The sequence below is a fragment of the Orcinus orca genome, chromosome 1, assembly GCF_937001465.1.
Source record: "Orcinus orca chromosome 1, mOrcOrc1.1, whole genome shotgun sequence".
Classification (NCBI taxonomy): domain Eukaryota; kingdom Metazoa; phylum Chordata; class Mammalia; order Artiodactyla; family Delphinidae; genus Orcinus; species Orcinus orca.
Window position 1 is genome coordinate 160,556,141 of NC_064559.1, and position 21,541 is coordinate 160,577,681.

Consider the following 21,541-nt stretch of genomic DNA (forward strand, 5'->3'; position numbering starts at 1 on the left):
ACCAGTCCCTGGTGCCAAAAAGGTTGGGGACCACTGCTGTAACTAATGCCTGGAACAGTGTCAGGCATCCAGCAGATGTTCAATAAATAAATGTTGCTTGAATGGATGAACATAATATGTGAAGATTTAGTGTGACTATCTCTGTGGTTCTCTGTAAACATCAAGAAGTTGGAAATAAGAACAGTCAAGCAACATATATTCATTCATTTTTTTTATACCCCCAAATGATGCACTAGTAAATACTGTCACGGGCTAAATGGCCGGCAGGAAAATGTGGAGCTAGGACTGCTTGCAATACTTTCTCACTGCATCCCTCAAGCCTGAATTTTGTGACAATTTAAACTCAACAAATAGCCTTTTTTCTGATTTCAACCCAGTAGGCTAGTTCCTTGGCTAGCAAATTCACAAGTGCCACGCTAAGCCCTGTCTTCAATATTTACAGAATAAAAGGGAATTTCGATTTTAGCTTCGGGTGCATCCGGTTTTGACAGCTTGGAAATGTCATTCTCAGAGCAAGGACTTTTCACACGCACAGAATTCTACCTCTAACTGTTCTATAAATGCAAATGCAAATATCCTTGACCAGAAAACCTTGAGCATCATGTTCTAAGAATGTTCGTGAGATTACATGAAGTTCTTTTTAACTGTATTAGTTTCCATCCAACATCTACTAAATTGAATTAAAGTGGGGGAAGGCCTAAGTTCGAAAGGTGGATGCCAAAGGAGTCACATTTTAATTTCGACTCTGTCTCTCATTTATGGATGCTTTCTAGCTGTCAGACAGGCAGCCTGCAAGCTTCACTCCGAGGGAGACATAGCAGATGACTGGCCATCCAAGAATTAAACATGATGTGACTATGCTGTATTAGAAACTGTTCAGAAACACAATGCCTTAGCCAAACTGAGTCTAATGTGGTGGGTCGAATGCTCTTTTTGCTTAATAAGGATGCTACATCTTCCCTCTCACACATACAGAAGCTGTGAATCCCATTTATTATAGTATCAAGAGCACCAGCATTCACTGATTAGGAAAATGTACTGGTGGTACATTTCTTATTAATAAAGGAGACCCCCCCCCAGGAACATCAATTTGCAAAATTCAAGGAAATAAGATATAGTGAAACTCCTCTGCATTAAGAACTAAACAAGAACAAGAAGAAGCTCAGAGAGGAGGGGGGAGGGAGAAAAGAGAGGGCCATGGTAACATGGCACAGGCGCCTAAGTGTTTTTAGGGACAGAGTTGTGTAAAATCAGTGTGAAGTGGTTTGTGTGTTCTGAGACATAACCTAAGTGCTCCCTCCCCAACCCCGTTACCACGCAACTTACCAACCTCAGTGACTCACATATGTTCTGTGTGTGCACAGAACAGAAATATGGAGAAGGGGCTGATCCCAACATCTGGAGCACAGTCCATGGAAGAGAGTGTTGTATGGCTTGAGAGATGATCTATCACTTAAACTAACTCAGCAAGTGTAGGAACCAAGAGCCAGAAGGGAACTGTAGCCTGAAAGCCCTCCCAGAAACATGCAGAAATCCTGGGGTGAAGTTTAGATTTCTTCAGAGTGTGGAATGGGGGTTCTGAGCTCATTCTAAGAGGCAGGGAAGCCATAGGATAGCACAGCCATAGCATAGCATACCATACATATGCTTCAATATTTAGGTCAAATGTTTAATAAAGCTCTTCTATAAACACCTATAACGATTGCTGCCTCTTGCATAGCTTTAATCATGTGTACCTTCCTCCATCATTGGCCCCAAACACTATCTAAATACCTTCAGGAGATCACAGTCACAATTTATGGAAAATACCTATTTAAATATCCATCTCCCGTGATAGAATATATATCTGGTGAGCACTGGGTCTGCATCTCATTTATCTTTATATTACTATTGCCTAACGCAAGGATTAGCAATATATGTATAATTAAGAAAGAATGAATTGGAAGAGGGTAGAATTACTTTATTCCCCTTAAAAGACTTTAAACTCCTAAAATGGTGGTTATCAGAAGCTGGGGGTGAAAGAATGGGAGAGATGTTATTTCAGGGTGCATACTTGAAACTAGTAGGTAAGTCAGTCCGGGAAACTTAATACATAGTATGGTGATTACAGACTACAAAACTATACTATAAACATTAAACTTGCTAAGAGACTAGATCTTAATTGTTCCCAACACTAGAAAATGATAATTATGTGATGCCATAGAGGTGTCAGCTAATGCTACAATGGCAATCATATATATATATATTTTTTTGCGGTACGCAGGCCTCTCACTGTTGTGGCCTCTCCTGTTGCGGAGCACAGGCTCCGGACGCGCAGGCTCAGCAGCCATGGCTCACGGGCCCAGCCGCTCCATGGCATATGGGATCTTCCCGGACCGGGGCACGAACCCGTGTCCTCTGCATCGGCAGGCGGACTCTCAACCGCTGCGCCACCAGGGAAGCCTGGCAATCATATTTTTGCAACGTAAATGTATCGAATCAATACGTTTTATACTTTAAACATACACAATGTTATATGTCAAATGTAGCTAAGTTTTAGAAAAAGACTTTTTCACAGATACAGAGAACAAACTAGTGGTTACCAGTGAGGAGAGGAATGGGGGGAGGGGCAAAATAGAGATGGGGGTGGGAAAGACTTCAAACTCCTGAGGGCAAGAGCCATTCATACACTCATTTGCTCACTTATTCATTCTCTCCAAAAATATTTATTGATTGCCAGATACTATGTTTGGAATACAACCCAAACATTAATTTTCTCCCCCAAGGGTGGTCTCTCAAAACACATATTAGGGGGCCCAAAGAAAACACTGGGGTTTCTACTTATTTTTATGTTGCATCTTCTAAAAAATAATGATGAATTTGTTATTAACAGTGCCATCTCCCTCATTTGGTACCTATGTCAGATGGTCACGTGTCACCCACGGTACATAACAGTATCCCTAGGAAAATGTGGAATTCTGCAGACCCTCTCTTATTGGTTTAATTTTCATCACATTATGACGTATTACTCTATTCATTTGTTGGTGTTCACTTAAAATAATGGATGGATTATCTAGTTTTAACTAATTCACCACCACTATCCCCACCACTGTCATTCTCCAACCACATGTTTACGATTTCCCTGGGAAGAAAGGACAGGACATAGAGAAAATACATTGAAATAGTACAATTATTGTACTAATAATACAAATTACTTGAGATTATTACAGTTGCTGAATGTAAAGCATTCCAAAACCTTTCAAAGCACCTCACTATCCATTATCTGTTTAACGGCAGAGCCTTCCCCAGGAAGACAAAGCAGCATGTCCTCCGCCACTCACTAGCTGTTGACCAGCGATCTGTGCCTCAATGTCCCTGAACCTCGTTTTCCTTATCCTCTACCTCTTAGATTAGGACAAATTAAGACAACATAGCCAAACCATTTAAAGTGCCCAGTGCCAAGGTCAGTTTTCTCACCTCTCCTAGTGATGGACAGAATCCACACAGAAAGAGCTCTGAACCCAGAACTCAAATGTTCTACACAATTATGAATGATTAGGCTAGCCATACTTTGTTAAAATCTTATATCCTAAAAGTATGATTTCCTGGGTCAATTTATGCACAGAAGTGCATACCTGAGTCTCCTACTTTGAGCTGCTTTTCTCATTGGCCCTCACTATCAATTCCGCTCAGAAAGAAGTGAGTTCAACAATATCTGTTGAAAGAATGAGTGGAGGGATGCACTGTGGAGATGATGAGCAGCCCCTGGGCACAACTCGTCTTTATTGGCTCTTACGGGTACCTGCTTTTCTCTTCTTCCCTCTCCTGCCAAAAGAAGAAGTTAAAGGCTATTATCAACCACTGGTCTATAGCAGAGGCTTCTGTGTCTTTTCACCATTAAGGACATCTCGTAATAGTTTCCTCTCACGGTGCCTATTTCTCAAAGTATTTAATTTACCATTTTTACTAAATTATGGATAATTCATCTCTCCCCCACCTTGAACTAAATGAATCCAAACTATAACTGCCAAACAGAGTCTCTGTAAGTATAAGATAACCAGTGAGTTCACAAAGTCAAAAGCAAAAATTGTCAGCTTATGCATCTTATTATCTAGGGAAAAATGCATAATTTCTTTACATTTTTTTTTTCCTTTGGTCACCTTCAAGAACTGCCAGTTGGCAACCACTGGTCAGCAGCATGTGTTAGCATGTGTTGAGTTTTACTTATATATATTTCATGATATTAATTTGCAAATCCACTAGAACTCAAGGGACATGCATGTCCTGGGCACTGCTACCTTTAGAACTGGCCGATGCTCTGACAACAAGGTGCCTCATTGTTCCCTCTCTACTGTTAAGGATCTTACTTATAGTCCAAAGCTGTAAGAATGCATTAAATTGAAAAGCTTTCAGTTTGGACAGCATTTGCAATTTTAAAAGAAGATAAACCTCTCTAAGGAGTTAACATGATCTGTGAATGGGGGACATGCTAGGAATCAGATATCCTAATGAACTTTGTCTAACTCACTTGAAATGGAGAATTAACCAATTCTTTTAAATAATTCAGAAATCTAAAATCAAACGGATGAGGTGCAAATTTCTATTGTACTGCACAAAAAATGGGGAGTGGAAATAAATGTTTTATATGTTTTCAATAAAACTACACTCCTACATCTTTTGCAAGTGAAATACTTTCCAATTTATTGGCAATCATAATTGTTTTATGCCAGCCCACAAACACAATGGCATCTGGTATAAATACCTTACAACTAATCTCTTTTTATACACTCCACCTCCAGCAGAAAAATCAAATAAAAATTTAGTCCATTGTTTCAAAGTATCCATTGTGGAGCTATAGACTAAGGATGCTTGAAACTGTAGAAAAAAAGAGTAAAGAATGTTCATATGAAAAATAAGAACGTAATTTTTCCAAAAGAATGTAATTTTGCCCCAAAAATTGAAAACAAGAAAAAGACATGTTCTAGATTGCCCTCTAGCACAGGGTTCATGTCCATGAGGCAATGAAGTGGATGAAAGAGAAGGTGGGCTACACTTTATTGTGTATCTCCTATGGATCACTGCAAGTTCTGGGCACTTTATACACACACACATCCATAGAGATATATTCATATACATAATCTGCATAGAAACAGTCCTGTTAGTTCTGAGGACGTAATTAAGCCTGTGGGTGCCTGAGCAAGGCTGAGGCAGATACTGAGAGAATGAGACGGGGAATAAAGGAAGATATGACCATCCTAGATGAGGGAACAACACGAGGAAAGAAAGGAATGAACATTGTTTAAGCTCAAAACGAAACAGCAAATAAAACACATTTCCTGGGAAGGTGACAACATTCCACCTTATAAATGAGGAAACACAAGCCCAAGAGTTTAAATTACTTGCCCAAATTTCCATCATCAGTAAGTTACAGAACCAGAGTTTGAATACTATTCTTGCTATAATGCAAGGTGATTGTTAAGCAATTAGACTCTGGAGTTTAAGTTTGAAAACTCTGTCCTTTCTGCTTCTTGACTGTGGGCAAGCTACCTAAATTCTTTGCATCTCAGTTTCCTCATCTGTAAAATGGGTAACCTAAGAATACCTATCTCCATAGGGTTGTATCAGAGTGAAACAAGATCATGAATCTAGAACCCTTAGCATAGTGCCTCGCTCTGGTGGCCATAAAAAATGAGACAGTCATATCGCATGTTACAAGAAGCATGACTGCCTGACAACCCCAACAGCTCCCCTCTGGATTTATTACCATGTTTGTTCCAAGGAGCTTCCTCCAGGCTCCTAGTCAATGACTAAAGAAGAGGATATTAATGCAGACTGGTTCCTGTGGGACAAAAAACTTTGTAACAAGTGACTGGCTCAAAGACTCTCCATTGGCCTGTACAAAACTTTCTTAGAAGCTTACTGATGTCCAGGATTCTTCCTTCCCAATCCTCCTTCCTTTCCTGTTTCCTTTCACAGGTATCAAATCACTATTGCAGTCTGAAGTCTCTCCAACCTAGCCTGGCTCCCTCCCTTCATAGCCCAATAAATCCCTGCACATCTAATCCCATAAGGGCATATTCTTCTTGGGGGACCCAACCTAACACACCAGCACACAGGAAGTCCACAACGAATGTGAGCTACTAGCATGACTGTTAATCACCAAATTAATTATTCCTATCATCACCTGGTTCTAAATCCCAATAGAGTTTAACCCTCCTTTCCAAAACTGCTTTCCTTAAATCTGTGCACATGATCCTTTCTTAAGGCAGGAGGGTACAAAGACCACGCCATGCTCCTGTAACATATTCAGACAAGTTTTGTCTTCCTAATAAAACAGTCCTAAGTGAAAACATATGTATTTAGTTTCCCATAGAGCATAAAAATACGGCACCTTCTATTTTCAAGTCAATCTAAGTGTCTTTTCTCTATATCACCTTTGAAGGTGGAATTTTCCAGTGCTGTATTATTTGACTGATTTTCACCATCTTTCAAGAGGCAACAGTCTACCAATAACTGGATCTTGCGACAAGGTATACTTCCTTTGAAGAAGTGACTCACGCACTGTCCCAACGCCTTACTCAATTACTATCCCACAAATCAAACTTACACACTGACTTGGATAGGGAGTGCCTCTCAACTGCAGTATTGTACCCACTGACTGTGCCACACAAGTGGCTTATTGTATAACTACTGGGCTAGGTACCGGCAGCTGCAGGAGGAATGGAATTTAAGCAGTCAAGTCATTAGAACTTCGTGGTACTCTTCCCAGGTCTCATTTTCAGTGGGTTAAATTCCAGTGGTTTGACCCTTTGTGATCAATGAAATCATCACAGACTAATCAAACCTTTTCCTATACTGCTGTTACTATTGCCCATGTAACCTCCATGGGAGTGTGTAGAGAACTAGGACTGGTGGCCAGATAAAATACAGGACTTAGTTTAGATAAACAACAAATCCTTTTTTGTAATAAGTAGGGTCCATGTAATACTAAAAAAAATTTATTTGTTGTGGATCTGCAATGCAAATTTAACTTGGCCTCCTGTATTTTTATTTGCTAAATCTGGCAACTATTAGGGAGAAAAATCAAGCTTCGGGGTCGTGGACTTGAGACCTGGGGATTTACAATCTAAATGGAGTCCTGAGATAGGGGTTAAACTGCAGCTGAACAGATTTAGACCTCCATTAAATGAAAAGAGAATCATCTGCATGATGGGTATGTGAAGCCAACTATCCCATGCAAGTGACTCTGCTTTCAGTGATACACACATAAGGGAAAACCTTTGGGGATACTAAAAGATACTGCCATGGCAGACGAGAGTCTCCTTCTTTGACAATGCTATGAATTAGGCCTTTTGCTTTATTCACCACTTAACTTTAAGTATCTAACACAGTGTCGGGGCTCAGGGCATATCCACCACATCAAGAAATGAATGGATTGGGTATGTGCATACCCTTGTAGAGGATATCATAATTTGTCAAGCATGTGCCAAGTCCTTTCCTTGGCCTACAAGGTCCAGTATAATTTGGCTTCCTGCTACCCCTACCTCCAACTGCTCCTCTTTCATTTGTGCCCCGCAGGCCACACTGACCCTCTGAGTGTTCCTCCAACATGCCTCAGGGTCTTTACACTTACTGTTCCCTCTTTCTAGAACAAAAGTCCCAAGTATCTGCATAATTCTCTTCTTCACCTTCCTCAAGTCTTAGCTCAAAAGTCCACAGATCAAAAAGGCCTTCCCTGACCACCCTCCGTAAAATAGCGCCCATATCCTCCACTGTTTATCCCTTATCTTGCTTTACTTTTCTTCCTAATATTTCATACCATTTGGTATATTATATATATTAGTTGGTTCATTGTCTGTTTCCTCCCACCAGAAGGAATAAGAGAGATTTTATCTGTTTTGCTCAGTGCAGTATCTGATTCTTGGAATGCACTTGATAAACATTTGTTGAATGAATGAATGAATGAATGAATGAAGCCTCTTTCCCCTTACTAGACTATCAGGTCCTTTAGAACAGGATGTCTGATCCATCACTGTATTCCCTCAATGCATCCAGCACATAGTCCAAATGTACCCAGCGGATTCTTAATAACTATCTGCTAAATTACTTATGAGAAAATTGAGGTACAGGTCTTTAAGTGACTTGGACAACTGATTTCCCCTTAACAGATGCTCAGTGTCAGGCTTATAATGGCAGCTCTCCTTTGCTAATCTGACCTATTCGGAAGCTGTGATTTGGCTTCTACTTGTTCATCTCTTGAGTTTACAAATGCTGCTTGCTGAGAAGCTCTCTGGTTGCAAAAATGCCTACAGAGATCTAAGAAAACACTGACTTTCCTTCATGAAGAGATTGTTGGAAGCCTATTACTATTTTGCTGGGCCTCACCATAACATCCTTTATACTTCTCTCTTTGGATATTTGCCATACGATGCCTGTGGATAAGGCATATGAGACTCCCCTGTTCCCTTTGGGATAAAATCAACCAAGTATAGAAATTAACAACTGAGATGGAGCAGAGTAATCTGCAGTAAGTATTACCCCTCCACCACCTCGATTTGAGCTATCCCAGTAGATTTCCTTAACGACAAGGTAATGCCAAGGGAACAGAGTTGCCTGGAGCTGAGTGAAACCTGAAGAAGAGAAAAAGAATGAGGAAGCTGTAGGGAGAAAAGGTGCCAAAAATCCTTGTGGTCACATGAATTTTTCTAGCAGACAACCAATCAAGCTGGGTTAGCTACTCCAAATCCCTGAATAAATTATTTATATTACATTCAGTTTACTAATACGATCCACAGATGTATAATTCTTTCCCCAAAATAATATATAGGATTTAAATCAACAAATTCATAGTCAAATGTCAAATCAGACCCTGTTATTTGTGGCAAGGAAAGCTCATACTCTATTCCTGACCCAAACTAGCCTCGCTGAAAATTCATCATGCGGATTTTTCAGTGATGGAGAGGTATGTGAAAGTGACCGTTAGGAGTACACTGCAGGTCCTTCTAAGGAGATCTGTCAAGGGGTCCTATCAGAGCCCATCCAGGCTTCGACCACAGGGAACAGAGAACAAGGGCAGATGGCACTGCAGCCAAACACCAGGTACACCTTCCACCACACCTTCTCCATGCAACTGTGATGTGATGACGGCACCGCATTTGATTTCTTTTCTGAGCCCGATTCAAATACTACGTGAACTGTTTTGCTTCATATTTTGAGAATCGAGATCTATGGATAAATTTACACAATCCCATATAAGTTATAAACAAACACTTAAAAACACTTTTCTATTTGCAATGTTACATCCAAATGGTTGTCTCTCCTGGAACAAGAGTCACAGGCATGAAGTAATTCGAGGACCAGAAAGACACCTCTTTATTTCTTCTTTCCTCTATAACTATTTGTGTGTGAGGCACTGGCAGAGGGGAGGAGGTGGGGTTTGTGTCTGAAATAGACCACCCAGCCAGTCCGTTTTAGAATTTGGAAATCAGGGGAACAGGGGTCTAAAACATTCCCTATATTGGCTACTAGCCAACTACTTAAAGTCTGTTCAGCTAGTTATCCTCTGTATGTAGACAATAAAACACCCATAATGTTAGAGGTAAAACTACTTCTTTAAAATGACTGCAAATTTCATCCTTCTTTTTCAGTTGAAAAGGCTCCTTAACTACCCTGAATCCTGTGGTAAAGCTCATCATACTCTACGCTGCAGCATGCGGATGGGGGAAGCCTCAGCTGGTACCTCATCTTTCAAAAGGCAGGATCCAAGAATTTCCTTTGTCTGCAGGCATTTCTCAAGAGCCCCTGTAAACAATGATGGGTCACATCTGCTAACAATATTTAAGAAAGCACAATTCACCTGGTCTCAGACTGACATTTTTAGATTAAACCAAATTCTAGTTCCCCAGTCTCTAAAAGAAGATAGACTAGCTCCACTGCATTGCTGAAAATTCATCAGTCAGAATTTAATTACACAGATCTGGAAACCAGAAGGCATTTAGGTTGTAATGTCTCCCCGAGTTGGGACCTTTACAATATTTAGAATATTGATCATTACTGTTACTGCTGTTATTTTGGTGGTCACTCTACTGTGTCTGTCCCTGCAGGGTTTTTGGAAAAAACACGGCTGAGAATAACTGTTGCTAGGTAATTGCAAAAGAAAGTCATGCAAATTATGAAATACTGACAAGTTGCATTTACAAGTCAATGGTGCTAGAATGCTCCTGCTTTCCCAATAAAACGCTGACTGCTCGGCTGCCCATTGCCTCCAAAATTCCTAAAATGACCCAACTATAATGACCCAGTAATCTAAAAATAGTTCCTAAAACAGCAGTCCATCCAGTAGTAAGAAACAATTCTTAGCATTTGGAGTTATGAATTTTATTTTGCCTTCCAACTATGTACTAATATTATAACATAATATTGCAATGTATCTACTACATATTTGAGGAGGTAGTGAAACAAGTTAAAGCAAAGGGTCTGCACTTTCTTATGAGAATATTGTCAGATAAAAGAATGTGTGTCCAAAAAAGAAACAGAAATTTATAGCTCTCTTATCTCACCTCCAAGTTACAAAGTGAATCCTACATATAAATCTTTTACAAAGTGAATCCTACATATAAATCTTAAGTCAGGAAGTCAGTAGCCTTGGAATTTATTTCGTAAGTACTAAAATATTCAAAATACTCACAGAAGTGAGTTAACTGATAACCAATGAGATACTGACAATTGAGACTGAAGAAAAGTACATTCCTTGCTCCTCCAGCAACTTTTAGCAACGATCCCTAGTTTGGTGATACAGGATGGGAATGACATAAATAGAGATGTTGAACATGAAAGCTAGATTCAACCAGTACTCCAGGGTGATTTTCACACTGGCAGGTAGAGCTGGAAATTTTCAAAATCTGGGGCAAGCATCACGATTCATGGCCTTCCACTGATTGCAAAGGCCCATCTGAGGGCTGATGTCTCCGACATACGTGCAACTACCAGATAAATGAGGCAGAGCAAACACGATTAAAACTAAAGAAAATTATCTAAATACCAACTCTGATTTCCTGTTATAAATATCACATTTTAAAAACCACTAAGATGAGGTTATTATTATTATTAGCAGCCTGTGCAGGTGATGAGAGAGAGTAAATAGGAAAAACAAAAACAAAAAAACCAAAACACACGTGAACACAACTTTTCTTTTTCCAGCAAGGGAACACCACATTTTCTTTCCTTTTTTAGTTAAGGGTGCATCTACAGGGAGTCCCAGTGCGGGAGTGTGCTTTCAGAGTGCCATTGTTGGACTGTGCTATTCCCTCAGCGTGGTCACACAGAAGTGTGCCTTGAATTAAGTAGGAGGGCTATCACATGAGCTTTTCCCGCAGTAATGCCTGACCTGATGCACCACAGGACGCAAGCTCTGGGGGACTGTTCACAGGCCCTGTAAATATCGAGAAAGCATTGCAAATATAAAGCATTCCAATATCCACAAATACTCTTGAATTCACAAAGGTGGTTTGAGTAGGTGTTCTAAGTCAAAGTCTAACAAATAGGGCTTAAAACCTTCAGGAGCTCTTGAAAAGCCAGAAAGGGGGTTTCAGTAATATGCAAAATGATTAAATGAACGATACCAGTCAGAGCTGAGAACTTTGTCGGGATTCCATTCCCTATGTGGTTATCAACCATAAAGGAACATGATGATATTGCATATCTTTTTTTTTTTAGTCTTTGACATTGCAATAACTTTTAATGTATTGTTTGATTTTTTCTTATATTTGCTTCAGGTTTAACATTTTAACAATAGTAACTGGAGTTCTGGGGAAAATCAAAGCTGTTCTCAACACATGAAACCACTGCCTGAATGTAACTTTTCTAAGTTAATGCTGCTCAATTATATCTATTCTCTAGTTTTTTTTCTTCTCAACACAGAGTCTTAATTTTTCAGGTGCATTCATGTGGAAATATTAGTAATAAGCATAATTATAATTTTAGGAAGAGTCTTTAATTTTTAAAGTTATTTATTATCCCAATAAAATTTCACTTTCTTTCTGGTACAGAAGACAAGTTTTAAACTTAGGTCACAAAAAGTGAATTCTTTATTTTAAGCTGTCTAGGTTTTTTTTGTTTTTTGCGGTACGCAGGCCTCTCACTGTTGTGGCCTCTCCCATTGCGGAGCACAGGCTCCGGACGCGCAGGCTCAGCGGCCATGGCTCACGGGCCCAGCTGCTCAGCGGCATGTGGGATCCTCCCGGACCAGGGCACGAACCCGTGTCCCCTGCATCAGCAGGCGGACCCTCAACCACTGTGCCACCAGGGAAGCCCCTAGCTGTCTAGTTTGATATGTCTCTAGGTGACCAAGGCAAGTACTAAGAGAATCATTTTTGGAAGAAATATTTTTGGGTTTTTTTTGGAATTTTTACTTCTTTTATTTTTTTAACATCTTTATTGGAGTATAATTGCTTTACATTGTGTAAGTTTCTGCTGTATAACAAAGTGAATCAGCTATACGTATACATATATCCCCATATCCCCTCCCTTTTGCGTCTCCCTCCAACCCTCCATATCCAGCCCCTCTAGGTGGTCACAAAGCACTGAGCTGGTCTCCCTGTGCTATGCGGATGCTTCCCACTAGCTATCTGTTTTACATTTGGTAGTGTATATATGTCCATGCCATTCTCTCACTTTGTCCCAGCTTACCCTTCCCCCTCCCCATGTCCTCAAGTCCATTCTCTACTTCTGCGTCTTTATTCCTGTCCTGCCCCTACGTTCTTCAGAACCTTTTTTTCTTTTTAGATTCCACATATACGTGTTAGCATACGGTATTTGTTTTTCTCTTTCTGACTTACTTCACTTGTATGACAGACCCTAGGTCCATCCACCTTACTACAAATAACTCAATTTTATTTCTTTTTATGGTTGAGTAATATTCCATTGTATATATGTGCCACATCTTCTTTATCCATTCATCTGTTGATGGACACTTAGGTTGCTTCCATATCCTGGCTATTGTAAACAATGCTGTGATGAACACTGTGGTACATGTCTCTTTTTGAATTATGGTTTTCTCAGGGTATATGCCCAGTAGTGGGATTGCTGGGTCATATGGTAGTTCTATTTCTAGTTTTTTAAGAAACCTCCATAATGTTCTCCATAGTGGCTGTATCAATTTACATTCCCACCAACAGTGCAAGAGCGTTCCGTTTTCTCCACATCCTCTCCAGCATTTATTGTTTCTAGACTTTTTGATGATGGCCATTCTGAGTGATGTGAGGCGATACCTCAATGTAGTTTTGATTTGCATTTCTCTAACGATTAGTGATGTTGAGCATCGTATCATGTGTTTGTTGGCAATCTGTATATCTTCTTTGGAGAAATGTCTATTTAGGTCTTCTGCCCATTTTTAGATTGGGTTGTTTGTTGGTACTGCATATCTTTGATCACACCTCCTTCTCATCTACTATGGCCATTAGTATAGCCCATAGCTTTGGTTTCCCAGCAGTATTAGTCATATCTGTGTATGTATGCCCATGTGTCATACACATACAACTGTACAACTTATACCCACACCCAAATTAGACTTCAACTTCTCCAGGGTTTCTTTTTTTTTTCCTTAAACACTTCTTGGTAAATCAATAGTGAGCAAATACTCAAAAACTACTTGGGGATAATGACAGTATATTTATCTACTTATTAATTTTAATAAATCCTAGGTATCTGTCATGTTCAAGGCATATGGAATTGGTCATGAATCCTATCTTTCATCGGCTTATAGTTTTAATAAGCCAGATTCTACTTGGTTTGTGCCAAGGAAAAACTCCGACAAAATTAAAGACATCTAAGTGGAGTCCCCTCTGTCCAGAATAACTTTCTTGAGCATTCATTCTGAAGGTTCTAGCAACTGTGAATCACTTTTGTAGCTCTCAACTCCTGGGAGGTACACAGAATGTGGAGAAGAGAACTAAACAGCGAAATAGATGTGCCACTGTGGCGATTATGGACAGATTTAAGAGACTTAAGCCTGACATTTCAGAACACAGTAGGTATCTACAAAAGCTGCATCTAAAGAGTCTTGCTTTATTTCTGATATTATCTCCCCTTCCACTCCACGGCTCCCAGCTTTTGACCTCTTGAATATGTGTATCTCATTACAGATATGAGCTTTAACTGGAGAGTGGTGGTAGTTACCTTTCTTTGAGTCCTTACTACGAACCCGGCATTATGCTGTTTCACAGGCATATTCTCATTTTAATACTCATGAGGAAGGATCTTTCAGTGTTCCCATTTTACTGATAAGAATACTGAGGCTGGGGCAATGCCTTATTCAGAGTTGCCCAGCCATTATTTAATCAGGCCTGTCTGACTCTAGAGGTGGACTTTTTAATCATTATATTATACCAATTTTGAGTTTCAGAGATTCTGATATTTTATCTCTGGACTTCAGATAATTCCTTCAAAATTCCCATCTAATACTGTAATTGGACAAAGATTTGTTTTCTTTTACAGTTGAGTCTTAAGGGAGTACAAGAAAAGAAAGCAAAAATTCCACAGAAAAAAAACAGACTAGTTGGGCAGGGAAGAAACAGCTGCATCCACTTTAGGTAAAGTTACATGGCCTAGTTTATGGTTTTGGATGAAACAGCATGTTACCATTTGTCTACTCATTTTCCATGGTTTACTAGGAAAATACCATTCGTTTCCCATTACCTTTCTCCTCAAGAGCTAGCATAAAAAGAATATTATTTCCCCTCGAATATATACATAAATAAGGAATAATGAGTTCCCACTTTGTTTGAAGACCAGGGTCTGTCACTTCTTCATCCACCAAGATTTCAAAAGTTCTTGAGTTTTGTTGATATACTTATGAGCGTTCTCTTCTTAAAAATAAAAATGAAACAAATAAACAAACAAACAAGAACTTTTCAGGAACTCATCTTCCATAACCTGGGGTAATGAAAACGAAAGAATACTCTTTATCAAAGCAACCCCAGAAAGTCATCTAATGCATGTAAATACCTAGTCCCGAAATCCTCATTTATTTTCCTTTAGGGATTATATGACTTTAAGGAAGAGGAAATATTTCCTCCAATAACTTCATCTGAGATTGACAAAAGGCAGAAAGAGGAAACCGAAGAGGCTGATATTCCTCTAGTCTGAGCTCCAGTTGGAATTGTCTAAGATGAACCAACTTCAGCTTTTCTCTGAAATAAATAGAAATTTGAAACATAGGAATTTATCACTGTCTCTCCTGGATATTAATACTTTCTGTCTTTGAACTCACACGATCCTTCCCACATGGTACCGGGAATCCTTGAGGTGGCACCAAGTGATCTGGGGTTAACAGTGGACTTGGCCAGTCTCTCTGTGCCTTTGGCCGAAAAATCCAGGCTCGATCCTCGCTTCTTTTTGGAATGGGAAACGCACAATATCGGTATTACAGCAGCTCCAGAAAGGCATGCCAGGCCTCTCATGCTCTCAATTTATATTTGCATGTGAACAGCTTGTCGGCCATTTTATGAAGACAGATGAATCGCAGGCCTGCGAGAGGGGCGGCCAGACCTAAACACGTGAACCACACACCTCGGCAGCCCACCAGCTCTTAAAGGTGAAAGTGAAACGAGTATCTCTGGACACAACTTCAGGCAGATTAGATGGAGATATAATGTACGAAGAAAACGAAACTATAAGGCATCATCTATAAGTCAAGTGGGAAATAAAGAATGAAACTAATCTATAAATATCGCTCTTTAAAATGTCAACAAAAAATAAGATGTAGCTGTTTATGACACTAAAAACAAGCCTTCAGAGCTCTCTCGCGCTCTCTCTCTCTCTCTCTCTTTAATGCCTGCTGTGAAAAGATGACTTTGATAAGGAAAATACCACCAAAATACCAGGTTGAGGAGAGGAATAGTCAGATAGTGTATATTTAATATGGGAGCCCAACAATGTTATAGAGAATTTCCCAGGCTTGGGAAATGAAACGAATCCTGAGAAATCAGTGATAGGATATTCAGTGTGGTAAACTCAATCCTCCACCCCACAAAACTGACATAATTCAGTTTACCTATCTATTCCAAAAGATCAGATGGAGATCAAAACGTAAAAATAGATAGAACAACAAAAAGAAGAGAGTCAGGAGGAATGAGGTCATTCTAAGTAAGTGAAAAACAATGTATGGTAGAACTATACTGACTAGAAAAATAATACAAGGAATACTGAACAACAGCCAGCTTTTTTAGTGTAAAGTCTATGATAGATACTATGGTAAGTATGTTATACACATTATCTTATTTAATTCTTCAACATGTCAATACAACTATTACCATACCACTTCAAAGATGAGGAATAAATCAATACTCTGGGAGGGTAAATAACCTATTCAACATTACAAAGGCAGGAAGAAGTAGAGGCAGACTTTGAACACAGGTCTGACACCACAGCCTGAGCTTTTAGCCTCCGTGCCGTATTCCCCTCAAAGGTCCCTCAAGGTCAAGTTCCCATTAGAGTCTTCAGCTCTCTCACCAGGGAAGATCACTTTGGAATTTTATGAGATGATATCTATGAAAGTGTATAATACAACGTTTAGCATGTCATGGGTATCACGAGTTTACTTCTTGATTTTTATTGAAACTGATGGCTTTACTCAATCTTAAATTCTAACCTATGACAACCTTTTTCGTCCTTGGAGTGCATATACCACACAGTTAGTATTTTAGTGGATACTATTATATTCATATATAAAGTGTGTATTCTAGGTTAGTCAAGTTTCTGCCACGGAAAGTTTATATATTTATGCAACTGATGAGTTTAATTCTGTCACGTATCCTTAGTGTTTTATTTTAGACAATTTGAAGTGAAAAATCCTTCAAAGGCAGAGATGATTTTCTTAAAGCAATTAGCAAAGGCTTTGAAAAGGCCTCAAAAATACTTGTCAGTCAATAAACTTAAATCACTAGTGAAGAAGATTGTGGGTCACTTGCCACCTTAAAAGGAACTGAAATGAAAAGGCGTTGGCGCCTCACTTACGCTGTAAAAGATCCTGATCTGGTAAATCAACACCGCCTCTCACAGTAATCAACTTTCTTGGGAACGAAGGTTCTTATGAGTACCCTGATAGGGTTTGTGGCTGAGGGGAAGGGTTTGGGGAGGCTAGAGTGGCCCAGAAAACTCCTTGAGTCCTCAAGATTGTTCCTACCGTGGGCCGCCCATAGGGGCAGACCTCAAAAGCCTTGTACTTGGTTGGCTGCTGGCTACCATGGACTCTCAGAGCAGCAGTCAAGAGTCCCAAAGTAAACTTACCATTTTCTGGCTGGTCCTTAATGTCAGCGTCACTTGGCTGGCTGGGACTTTCAGATTGACTTGAATCTGAAAAACATAAAAATACAGCCAAAAATTACAGGGTCTGTGAAGGAAAGTGGATCAGAGGTGCCAGACTTTCTCAAAAGGTTCAGCATGGAAACTAGGAATGAGAACGTTACAGAAGTGACATGAGGATCGAAAAAAGAAGAGAGAAAAGACAGGGGGTGAAAAGCAGCAGAGGCCGCAGCCCGTGCCTTCAGAGACGACTCTCGGTTCTGTTGCCACCTCCAGTGGCACTTGGCTTGCGCCAGATCATAACTTGAAACTCTTCAGAAACCATCCTCTTACGGAGACACCATTTCCAAACTGCTCTTCTCCATTATTTATACACTAGAGTCTGATAAAGACTTCATCCTTCATTACACACATCTGAAGCTTGATTCAGAACATAATAAAGTGTCAAAACATATTTTGAAGCTGGTATATAAAAGCAACCCAAACAACAGAAACAAGTTCTGTTGATATTTAGCTCTGTATTACAGCAACAGACTATGCAGACTAACACCATTAAATACTAGAATCCTAATATTCTAGTGCATTTACTTAAAATAACAGGATCACTCAAAGATATCTTTCTCCCCCACTTTATAAGTATTATTTTCCTCTTGTACTGCTGCATTTGGGAGATCCTAACAGGCCTTGTGAGCAAAAACAGGTTCCTGCACACCTTTATTGGATCCCATTTATTTTTTATTTTAAAAACACAATCATTTTCAAATGAAAAAATGTGATTCAATCAAATTAACTTCTAAATGAGATAATTTAAAATAAAGTGATATTTAATTTTAAGATGAGATAAAATTAAGTTAGATCAAAAAATTTCACAGAATTAGAAGTAGGAATACTTATGATACATTTTGGGGGGAAAGGAGAAAAAAGGCAAAATATGTCAAGAAGAGAGTTTTTTACGTAAAGCATTTTCTGAGACTTGAAACAATATATAACATTATCAAAAAACAAGCAAAAAAAAGTTTCAGAAAAATCTCTGTATCTGTGGAAAGCCTGGATCTGAACTTTACCTTGACTTCACAGGGTTAGAATGGGCTGCCTGAAATTTGACCACATTTCAGCAAGAAGTTCAATGCAAGATCCAAAAGGTCATGACACTTAACTGTGATTAAATTGAAAATATTAATTCTATTTCAACAGAGTTACAGTTTTAGCATTCTCTTTCTTGGAGATACTACTGCAAAAGGTAGCAGCACGACTAGTGACCCTAGGTCGAGAGAAGCGCTAAGTTATTACTTTAAGAAAGGCCTCCTGCTTTTAGGCAAATGAAGATTTTAATTATTGGGAAGTACTATTTTTTAAATGTCTATTTAAAAATTTTCAGATGCTCTTAACCTGGTAACTAGAGAAAAAATTCTAGATTGATTCAAAGGTTCAAATAGCAAATGATGTGAAAATTTGAATTTTTATTTGTCTGGCAAAGTGATAGCTTTTATCATAATGTAACAATAGCCATAGTGAAGACACAAACAAAAAGCATTACAGGTCAGAAAACTTTAGACAAATTCTTCAAAATGAACCACAAAGTTAAATACAAAATCTGCACTGAAAATTGGAATACAATTTATATCGGATTACATTTGAAATTTTAACTCCATAAATTAACATTATTTTTATAGCAAATGATTTAAAAACACGGCAGGACTACCTTCTCTTTTTCTAAGGGAATATCCTGTAATTTCGTCATTAAAAATTACAAATTCAACATTCTTAGAAGTAATTCAGCATGTTTTAGGAGAAAGGCATACCTTCATTATTTTTGTACTAGAAAATTTTAAACCATTAATATCCACTATTAAAATTAAAGAAAATATCTAAGTTTGTCTTAGGGAAAGTTAAAATTCTTTCTGATCATGTCCCAGAATAGATACATAAAATTTTGCCAAATAGAACATTTTCTTTGGAATAAGACTGGCAAACCTAACTTTCTATATGATAGCTTAGCCAATATTCTTTTTCTTGATGTAATATCTTTACGATTAATCACTTTACAAAAAGAAAAATATTTTTTATCTCAATTAATTTAAATATACCCTAGCCAATTACTTTTCTGATATTTAACTATTAATACTAAGCTAAGGTAAAAAAATAATGAGTGATTCAAACAATTGTTTTAATAATCTAAAAGTGGACTCCTTTGTCCTTTTAAATTTTCTTTTACGTTTGTCACCCTATATTTATAGAAATGTAGCATAATTATAGAAAACATGAACAGCAACAAAAGATGGCAATAGATACGTTCAAAGAAAGTTTAAAATTCCAAGCCACAGAAAAAGAAGCAAACAAACAGCAAATGACTGAGTGGCAGGAAAACAGCTCAGAGTTGGTCTGAAAGGGGCCGCAGCACTCTTGTGAAAGCTCAGATACAAACACTGGAGAAGGCATCTAGCCAAATTGAAAACGGAATTTAATTTCTCCACTTTTATTCAAAAGCTGGGGATACTGTTCTCCACCGGAGGACTGAATACTAAAATACACCATCTTGGTAATGGATAGGGAAGGCCAAAGATCTACAAGAAAAGTTAAATGATCTAAAGACTTAGGTAATTATTTTCTACCATGGGCTGTTGAATGCCGTTTCTATTTTGAACCAACAAGGAACAAAATTACCCAGTGCTGGTGCAATTCTATGCTGAGAACGCATGGATACTTTCTCTGGTATTGCAAAAGGTCACCAATGCTGTTAAGTATGGAGCCGACCAGATAACCAGAATTATAAATTAATTTCTACCCATACATAATTGATACAAATGAAAGATCTCTTTCTTAAGCATTTGCATTAAAACACTATCACGAAGGTTAGCAACTAATTTACTTTTCTGTTTTAAATACTTGGTAGAGACTTGTCAGAAGCCAAGGTAACTTTATGTCTTACTTTTGGGGACAATTATCACATGGTCTTTTGATTCCCACCACCTGAAATAATTAGAGGCCCCAGAAAAAAAAGAACCACCTGCATAGAATTGGGTGCCCTTCCTGTATCTGAGTCTCCCACAGCAGTGACTTCCTCTGGTTCCCTGGTTGAAAGCCAGAAAATTTGTATATTACAATGAAGAGAATATAATTTAAAATGTGTTTAAATGATGGAGTTGGAAATGCTATTGTGAGGAAGTATATTAGGATTATCAGTTTTTTTTCCATCTAGGGATTTGTTTTTTGTTTAAGGAACCTTAGACTTCAACCTAACCTAAAAGAAAAGCAATTTTTCTTCTGGTTTGTAAAAAATTTATGAGCAGAAATTTAAACCTAAAATTGACAGGGTTTTCATATAGGAGGCTGGATTGAGACCTCTTAATTGAACTGGCAGTCATCTACCTATGCATTTTTATGGCGCCTACAGCTATATTGCTGGAGTACTCAGACAAAGATATTTCACTATCAATATAATCACTAGGGAAAGGAATAAAATAAATCCTAATGCCTGCACACTAGCCTCTGCTTCCATAAGCATGTGCACTGCAGGAACAGAAACCTTGTACTGGATTTGCTACTTATGCATGGATCCAGTCCCCCTAACCTCATTTCTGCTCCCCTTCAACCTGGAACCTCAGAGAATACTCCTTTTGGTATGGTGAAGAGTGACAAAAGCATGTCAATATGGTAAAACTGGTCAGGCAAAAATATAGACATCGCTTCCACGTATTTTCTGTTCTCTAGGCGTGATGCAAAGATGGAATGTTGTTAACTCTTCCTTGTGCTCGACCCAGAATTAAACTTTTCCTCTCTGATTCCTCTTTTATTGGCCATACATCTCTTACAATGTGACTTACATTATGTTGCACTAAGGTACTCTTCAATGATCTCCTATGAGAATTTGAGCTCCATAAGAAAAGAATTCCTTTCTTCCTCTAGTCTTACCCCCTAGTACCTTCCAAGGGTACCTGGCCCAGCTAAGGATTTGTTAACCGCTGAACTAAAGAGATGAATTTTCACTTGTTGTTCAGCTTTCTAATGCTGAACCACTGCCAGTGACTGAAAATATACTAAATTCACACCTAAAAGCAGATTGGGACTTATGAAATGAAAAAGGAGGGTAGAAAAGGTCTTTATTTCTGCTTCATATCTCCCTTCGTGGGACCTGGCAAGGAAGAGAGAGACACATCCCTCTGGCTCGTGAGTAGGAAATCTTGCACAGCGTTTAGAAGTTGCAGACAATCACCTCCTCTGATCCCCTGGCCGACACACCCACAAGAGGCTCCTTAGAATA

The 21,541-nt window shown here is 38.8% G+C and overlaps 1 protein-coding gene across 10 annotated transcripts in view; it reads right to left on the reverse strand.

Moving 5' to 3' along the window:
- NFIA (nuclear factor I A) overlaps positions 1-21,541 on the reverse strand; it is a 398,082-nt gene that overhangs the window by 190,344 nt on the left and 186,197 nt on the right. For all 10 annotated transcript variants that reach the window (XM_049697059.1, XM_049697052.1, XM_049697061.1 and 7 more), the window contains exon 3: positions 17,266-17,331. In XM_049697059.1, coding sequence (XP_049553016.1) covers positions 17,266-17,331 — 66 coding nt within the window. The remainder of the gene's footprint in view (positions 1-17,265; positions 17,332-21,541) is intronic.